The 9,302-nt window shown below is 37.7% G+C and overlaps 1 protein-coding gene across 1 annotated transcript; it reads right to left on the bottom strand.

Annotated features, from left to right (window-relative positions):
- Positions 1–7,312: 7,312 nt before the first annotated feature.
- On the bottom strand, positions 7,313–8,512 carry LOC120196624 (transcription factor MYB44-like). The gene is given in 2 exon segments (XM_039198383.1): positions 7,313–8,280; positions 8,282–8,512. Coding segments are annotated over 2 exon segments (828 nt in total). The 5' UTR covers positions 8,387–8,512; the 3' UTR covers positions 7,313–7,557.
- Between the last annotated feature and the right edge of the window lie 790 nt (positions 8,513–9,302).

Below are 9,302 nucleotides of genomic sequence, written 5' to 3'. Positions count from 1 at the left end.
GCTTTAGTTGAAGATTCATGGGTAAAGGCATATATTGTAAACACCATGAACATTCTCCCATGACCCTCCAAACACAAATCTATCCAAACATGATCAACATTAGATGATTTCATGGTTGTAACTAAACAAACGAGATGCGAAACTAAGACCTGTTGCCGGATGGGAAAGGATGTCGTTGGATATTGTAACGGATGTCGCCGGAGAGAGTGATAAATGGAGATGGAATGAGTTGCGATTTAGGGATTAGGTTATGAGTTGTTGCTGCTGCGTATATATACATACAAAAATTTGGCTTGCGAAACTAAAACTGTTGCGAACTTTGAAACTCGCATTGCGATTCTGTATTATCTCGTTGCGAAAGTCAGAATCGCGTTGCGAAAGGCAATCATTTGACCATCGCAATGCGAACTGCAAATCGCAACGATAGAATCGCAATGCGAAATGAAAAAGGCAACGAGGATTAACATGCATAAACTTTTAACATTATTATTGAATTCTAGGTACTTAACCAAACATTTTCAAAACAAAAGGAGTATATATGTTAACAAAACTTGCATTATGTGTATTTTATGTGTGCACTTTTAACATTTTCAGTTAGGCATGTATTAGTAACTTGAGTTTGAACATTGCTATGATCTGTTCAGTTGTCATCACTTAATTCATTTGACTATCGCAACGCGAAAATGGTTATCGCAACGAGAAAATCGCAATGCGAAATGAAAATCGCATTGCGATTTTCTCGTTGCGATAACCATTTCGCGTTGCGATAGTCTGTTTTGCCTTCAACATAAAGCAGATTGAAAATCAACAAATCAACTATTACATTTCAACACAAATTATGTACACATCAATTAAACAAATCAACATTTACAAATCATCTTTTACAAATCAATTAAACAATCAAAAAATAATAATAATTCTTATTTCTTCATCAATTATTGAATCAAGAATCAACAACTTTGTGACCCCGTACATCCATTTCACGCAGCTCACTTAAGGATTAACCTGCAGAAACCAAACATTTGCTCAAACAAGACTTCCTACACATCTAAAACCTACAAACAGCAATTATTGAATTCTAGGTACTTAACCAAACATTTTCAAACCAAAAGGAGTATATATGTTAACAAAACTTGCATTATGTGTATTTTATGTGTGCACTTTTAACATTTTCAGTTAGGCATGTATTAGTAACTTGAGTTTGAACATTGCTATGATCTGTTCAGTTGTCATCACTTATTAGACATTCATTTGACTATCGCAACGTGAAAATGGCTATCGCAACGCGAAAATGGTTATCGCAACGAGAATATCGCAACGCGAAATGAAAATCGCATTGCGATTTTCTCGTTGCGATTTTCATTTCGCATTGCGATTTCATTTCGCATTGCGATTTTCTCGTTGCGATAGCCATTTCGCGTTGCGATAGTCTGTTTTGCCTTCAACATAAAGCAGATTGAAAATCAACAAATCAACTATTACATTTCAACACAAATTATGTACACATCAATTAAACAAATCAACATTTACAAATCATCTTTTACAATCAAAAAATAATAATAATTCTTATTTCTTCATCAATTATTGAATCAATGAATCAACAACTTTGTGACCCCGTACATCCATTTCACGCAGCTCACTTAAGGATTAACCTGCAGAAACCAAACATTGCTCAAACAAGACTTCCTACACATCTAAAACCTACAAACATCAAATTATTGAATTCTAGGTACTTACCAAACATTTTCAAACCAAAAGGAGTATATATGTTAACAAAACTTGCATTTGACTTACCAATTAACAATGGACACTTCATAACGCGGATGCAGGTAGGCAGCGTCTCGAATATATTGCTCTAGCCATAATGCCGAAACCACAAGCCTACTGCAGCTCTATCTCTATCGGTGGGAGGTAAAAACTCTGTGCTTCCCGTCGTCAAACGCGCCAAGCAAAGGCATACGAGAGGACCACAATCCCCTCTGGCTCCCGGCGATTGCTGTGGCGCGGTCTCTGACAACTGTGACATTGAACTTCTTTGGCTTCTTGTGTCCAGAATGACTCCAATACTTAATCCCATCCAAGAATTTAGCCAAATGAGAGCTCCATCCCTTGAAAATATCTCTCAAATCAGACAGTGATATGTAATTGATCATGCTGTCATACACTATTATCTTCAGGGATGGGAGCTGAAGTTGGACGAGAAGCCAGTGACGACGTTCCAAAACAGGGATAAAACACCTGCGATCATAAGTAATAATTCATTTATTTGCGCACATTATTAACACCTTTAAAAATTTAAAAAATTAACAACTTATCGACTCCCACCATGCAGGATAAAGTTTAGCTTGTCCATTGCCCAACAAAAATGATTCATCTCGTTGATCTTTAAGTGAACTGCGTGAAAGCCGTCGGCATTATTGTTATAGCGAATTTTTTTTATTTTTCCTAAGCTTCCTTATTATTAGTAGACGTAACACCCATGCATCGATATGCTTTTTACAAAAAAATACATATATTAGTGAATTACATTAATTTTTAAACAAATTAATCAAAATCATATATACAAATATAGTCTTACCCCATCCAAATAGCCCTGTCTTCAACCCCTAATAGCACACCCACCAAGACCGATCAAGCAACAAAAACATTTCATCGTTGAGTTTGCTGATGTCAGTGTAACACCCTTGGCTCCGCTCATGTAGATAAAATCAACTGCGGTCTTAGCCCAAAGGTTATTATCCACAATTGTTTCCGGTAGTTGTCTCCTCTCCACTTCAGATACCGGAAGGGTACTAGCCGGTAACTCATACGAGAGCCAACTCTCATCCATCATGTCCGGAACCGGTGGGGGTTTCTCAATACTTCGATATTACCCCATGTGAATCGGGCTCTGGAATGGTGGGAGGGACCTCTTCAACGATGACAGTGGCCTCTTGAACGGTGGGGGGGAATCTGAGGGAGAATAGGGGCCTCTTGAACGATTGGAGGGGACTTGAGGGATGACCGGTGAGTCGGGCTTCTTCTTGCGGAGTCTTCGCACCATTGGGGTGAACGGAGACGTATAGTACGTCCACGCCGTCTGATGCGTGAACTCCGTCGTGCAAGGAAAACCCGACGTAAAGCATCCACCTTATCGGGCCGCTAAAAAAAAATACATAATCAGTAAATAAACAGACATGATATTAAACAAAGACAAATTTTTCAAACTAGCATTGTATTCACCCAAATCATTATTCTATCATAGTTCACAAATGCTCAGATAACATTCCAGAAGTAAGCACTTATATAAACATTTAAAGGACAACATATATAAACATTCCAGAAGAAGAATAGTTTACTTTCGCAACACGAAACTTAAAATCGCAACGCGGAAATGGCTATCGCAATGCGAAATGAAAATCGCAACGACAAAATCGCAACGCGAATGAAATCGCAACGACAAAAGCGCAACGCGAAACACAAATCGCATTGCGATTTTCATTTCGCGTTGCGATTTTGTCGTTGCGATTTCATTTCGCGTTGCGATTTTGTCGTTGCGATTTTCATTTCGCATTGCGATAGCCATTTTCGCGTTGCGATAGTCATTTTCGTGTTGCGAAAGTAAACTATTCTTCTTCTGCAAATTGAAACTTGAATGGATTGCATTACTTCAACCAAAAGACAAAAAAACCAAAAACAAATACTAACAAAAACAGATTGGCAGCAACCGAATGAATTACGAGTATGAAAAATCTTAAACTTACCTCGTTGCGTAGAGTATGAACCTCATTCTGCAACGATGCTACCATCTCACGTAGAGCGGCTACCTCACCGCGTAATGTAGACACCTCAACACGCCATGCACCATCGTCTTTGCGTAAAGTACCGACCTCCTCACGCAAGGCATTGACCTCATCACGTAACTCCCCTAACTCATCCCGTTGAGGTGGAGGTGGAGAACAGGGAGATAAACGTCGTGACAATGTTTGCCGGTCGCCTATCTTGCGGTGATGGTGGAGAAGAGGCTCGATGATGTGAAAGAATAGGTGATGGCTGTCGTTGGAGGTGTATAGCCGGTGGATCAGATGATGGCTCTAGGTGAGGTGATAGCTCTGGGCGAGGTGATGGCTCCCGAAGTGGAGGCTGCTCATCAACGTTCCATCAAAAAAACGCTTACTAGCTTGCCACCAATCAGTGGCAAGCTCAGCTTCCGTGGTGTCAGCCTCTGTAGAGGAGTGTTGGCCTCCTAACAATATAAAAGCTTAAACAAAGTTAAATGTGTACTAGTAATAACTTGTTTATAAACATATGGTAGTATTTATGTTAACTTACATTATTATTGTCGTATACCGTAGTAAATCTTCCCATTGCAAGGTTCGTTTCCTCTTCCAGGAAATAGCCCTGGGAATATTATTTGAAGTTTTTATTGCATATCTTCATGGCGGGAAAGGCCTCAAATATCCAAATCTACAAACAATAATAACAAACATTAGTAATTGTTAAATAATTACTTATAATTTTGGAAACATTATATAAAAATTCTTACCTTAAAGGCCCAAATAAAGCCTGTCAAAGTGTATTTGGAACCATCGCCATGCAAACTTTTTCGATCATCCAAGGCAGACGATAACTTATTCCATGTAGCTTTCCATAATACGAGCCCCACGGAAACATGTTCCACACATTTAGGTCTTCTACCAATTTGATTAGATCATTTGGAATAGGTTGTCTGGCCTCTCTGCCTAAAAAGCCGGCATGCAAAGAATTAGAAGGCATACTCGGACAACGTCGACGTCATCCATCCGAGTAAAACCATCTTTATTATTCAAAATCTTGTCAGGTCTTCTACGTGTAGACTCGGCCTCTCCAGCTCAGGGAAAACCCGGGATAGCCATGATGGGCGGGTATGTGTCTAGTGTACCGACCTACATCATCGTGTCCGAAGCGTAGACCGGTGATTAAGCAAACTCCTCCCGCCCAAAACACGTATACGCCGGTGGAAAATCAAACCATATCTTCATCACGACGTTGTATAGTCTCTGGTAGATCTCTAGTCATGGTTTGAAGAACAGGTGTGTCAACATCACATCTCCACCGGGATGTTGTACTTTCAGCCATGGCCCGAAGCATGTATCCTCAAACATTTTTCTTTGTGTAGGTGAAAGCTTCGACGCAATTGTTTTGGCCAGGCTGACTTATTTCTCAAGGTCAATTGAGCCGAATAAAAGTTCTACAAAAACAATAAACATACTAAATTAGATATACCAAAACTACACTGTGAAGATACCAAAAACAATAATAAACATAAATATAGTAGTTTATTCTTCAAACTTAAATATGCAACACTGTGAATTTCGTACTTGTCTTTGTTTTTTGGTTGAAGTAATGCAATTCATTCAAGTTTCAATTTGCAGAAGAAGAATAGTTTCTGAAAATGAAAATCGCAACACGAAAATGACTATCGCAACGAGAGAATCGCAACGCGAAACTAAAATCGCGTTGCGATTTGCATTTCGCGTTGCGATTCTTGGTTGATTTAATAAGCAATCTAAGTGAAATGGTTAATCTATTATTGAAATTACCAGTAAACCTATCATCAATTTCAATATGAAAAACCTAATAATGCAAAATTTCAAAAAGAAAATAATTAAAAAACTAACCCTCGTTGGTTGATTTGGTTGATTTTCCATTTCTGATTGTGAGGGTGGCTCTGAGAGATTTAGATAGACGGATTTCGCCGGAGATGGAGACGGATTTCGTCGGAGATGGGTGAGAGAGTGAGAGATGGAGATGGGACTGAGTTGTGATTTTAGGTTTTAGGTTATGAGTTGCGATTACGGGATATACTGTGGACAGTTCAGTGTTCCAATATATTTATATTCATGTTTGGAATTTAAAAATAAAATACTTGGCCAGGATACTAATGACGCTTTGAAAATCGCATTGCGATTATGTATTATCGCGTTGCGAAAGTCAGTATCGCGTTGCGAAAGTAAGTATCTCGTTGCGATTTTTTATTATCGCATTGCGATAGTCAGTATCGCATTGCGATTTTCCCAATTCGCGTTGCGATTTACTTATTCGCATTGCGAATTTCCCAATTCGCGTTGCGATTTACTTATTCGCATTGCGAATTGGGAAAATCGCAACGATACTGTAGACCATCGCAACGCGATTTTCAACTATCGCATTGCGAAAATGCAACGCGAATTTGCGATAATGGAGATCGCGTTGCGAATTAGCGATCGCATTGCGATTTTGTTGGTCATTTTGGCAAATCCGGAAAAAGTTGGTTAAAATCGTATATTATATGGGATTTTTGGTCACTGAGGTTATTTTCTCTTAATTAAATTATATTTTCCCTTAAACTCCACACATTGGTTTTTAGAAAAAACATGGCAGGTGTTAATGCTTTAATAAAAATCCCAAATTGCTTGGATTTTGTCTCTCTCTTCCTTAAACCATGACCCGCAAGCAAATATAAGATGTATTTATATTCTAGGATAAATTACATAACTAATCTCTTAACTATCATTTTATTTGGTTAATCAAAATCAAATAATAATTTTTTTATATTCTGATGATTTATCGTTAAAAGTAAATAAAATTATTAATATGATAATTTTTTTATCAATAACATAATATTACCTTATAACAATATTACTTTGTAATAATGAAAAAATTATCAATATCATGAATGAGGAAAACAAAATTAAAATATAGTATTTAAAAAATTAATATTTAAATGAACAAAATAATATTTGGATAAAGTACACATAATCTTTAGGGTGATATTTGTTGAGTCTTTTGACTATTAAAAGTTACAAAATGGTATTTCGACTATAAGATGTTGTTTTGTTGAGTCTCCCGACTATTAAAATTTACAAAATTCTCACTCAATTATTTATTATGTTCCAAATTCATCCTTTTCCGTAAACAAATTGATAACAATTTGAGTTGGGTGTTAACTTGTTGACTGAGATATGATAATTTTTTAGATTTTAAGATCAAATTTTATCATATCTCAATCATCATGTTAACATCTAACTCAGACTACTGTCAATTTTTCAACAAAAAATTAAGTATAAATTCATATAAAATTCGTGATTTAACCTAATATTTTTATATTTTCAATTTAATTTAGATTATAAATATTATTAATATAATAGTTATCATTTTTTTATTCTCTCTATTCTTTAAGAATTTATCCTAATTAATTAAGTATAAATTCGTTTTATACTTCTGACTTTTGGTAAATAATCTTAACATAAAAATTTTATACATACATATAATCTCGAACTCATGACCTACTTAAATAATATCAAACTATTTATTAAACTAATCCGGATGGTAATTTTTCAAAGAAAATATCAGCATGGATATTTTATTGTCTTGTTTCCAGATCTTTAAAACGCAAGAAGAAATAAGATTGAACTTTTGATCAAAGGAAGTTGTTTTCCCTTAGAGTAAAACCTTTGTTGAAACATTAGCAAGGCCAAGAGACGGCCTTCTCTCACTTTCTTTAATCAACAAAATAATTTACGAGAAAACACAGCCCAGATTTTCTCTCATTTTAACTCACTCCATCTTACTCACCCCAACTTGGTTCATACCCATAAGATTCCTACCCAAACACATACCCAATGAACTCTTCTGCTGCACCATGTAATTCCTCACCTCCGCCCTTATCATCTCTTGCATCACCGCCATAAACTCCGCACTCAGCCCCGTCACCCCACTTCCCCTTTCTTCATTCCTCATCTGAGTTGACTCAGCAATCGGGTGAGTTGACACCTCGCATGACTCTGCACCCGGCAAACACAGACTCAGTGAAGTCGGGGGGTCGTTAGAAGACGCCGCCGCCTCCATCCCGGCTGTCGTAACATTGACATCAACGTTAACTCCGCCTGTCCTCGGAATGGGCTTGTACACGTGCGAGGATGACAAAACGGGAACACTGGAATCGCTAACATCGGATCCCGATGGGCATCCGGCACTCACCGGTCTTTTCAACGGTTGCTGATCTTCCCCTCCCGGATTACCATCATACAAGCAGCACTTACGTTTAAGCGTGGAGTTCCAGTGGTTTTTAATGGCGTTGTCGGTACGGCCGTTGAGGAGTCGAGCTATGGTGGCCCACTTGTTACCGAACCTGGCATGAGCTCGGATGATAGTCTCGTCTTCTTCCGGTGTGAAGGCGCGGTGCTCAACTTGGGGAGACAGTTGGTTGCACCATCGGAGGCGACAGGACTTACCGGATCGGCCTGGGATAGATTTGCTGATCAAAGACCAGTTTCTGGGGGCCATGTTTCTGTACCAGCTTCTGGAGCAACTCATCTTCTTCGGGGCTCCATGGACCTTTGATCCGATCTATTTCATTTCTGTTTGATGTGCTTGTTACATCCATGGAATCAGATTTAAAGGCATGCAAAAGGGCAGATTTTGATCTGCAATTTTTCTCTTCTTTCTTCTTTCTTCTTTCAGTTTAAACTATAGAGGGAGATAGAGAAGAAGAATATATAAGAGAGAAGAGGGAAATAACCGGTTAAACAGTGAAGGGTAAAGGGAGGAGAACCAGTTGTTCCTGTTAAACGGTTGGATTAAGGGGGTTTGGGATACAGCTGGCTAACGGACACGCGTCACATCTGAACCGCACTGATTTACATAAGTCACTCTCTCTTAATTTCGGCAATTTTACCGAAATATCATCTTGACAGATAATTATTATCTTTCAGGCATTCTTTCTCCTAATTTTATCGATCTAGCACCATTTCTTATAAGGCATGGATTTTTAGGGTTTTGTCCGAGCTGCCGCCACATCATGAAGGACGCGGATGGGCATCCACGTCTTATCCTAGCTAGCGCCACATAATGATAGACGTGGATCACCATCTGTACCTTTTTGGGATTTTTTACAAATGCCAGTAAGGCGTAGATATCCCAACGGTTCACACCTCCCACATTAATACCACATCCTGCTAAACCCCCATCCCCTCTCCCTATAAATATTATTTCCCCTCTTCATTCAAACACAAACCAAACACAAACATCCAAACCCTCTCAAAGCTCAAACATTCTCAAATTCTCTCAAAGCTCAAATTGTATTAAGAAGGTAAAATATTTTATTGTATTATAATAAATTAATAATTTATTATTTTATTAAATTTTATTATATTAAGTTTTTATTAATTTTTACAGTTATAAAATGGAAGATGGTTTGTTACGTTTAGATGGATATCATATCTCGAGGCATTTTGCTAATACATTAACAATTTTAAATTCTATTTTAATTTTAATTATTGTTAATATTTTATTTATTTAAT

This window comes from Hibiscus syriacus, unplaced genomic scaffold, assembly GCF_006381635.1.
Source record: "Hibiscus syriacus cultivar Baekdansim isolate YM2019G1 unplaced genomic scaffold, ASM638163v2 tig00117034_pilon, whole genome shotgun sequence".
NCBI classification, from domain to species: Eukaryota; Viridiplantae; Streptophyta; class Magnoliopsida; order Malvales; family Malvaceae; genus Hibiscus; species Hibiscus syriacus.
The sequence above is the reverse complement of the archived record's forward strand: the minus strand, read 5'-3'. Positions and strand labels throughout refer to the sequence as shown.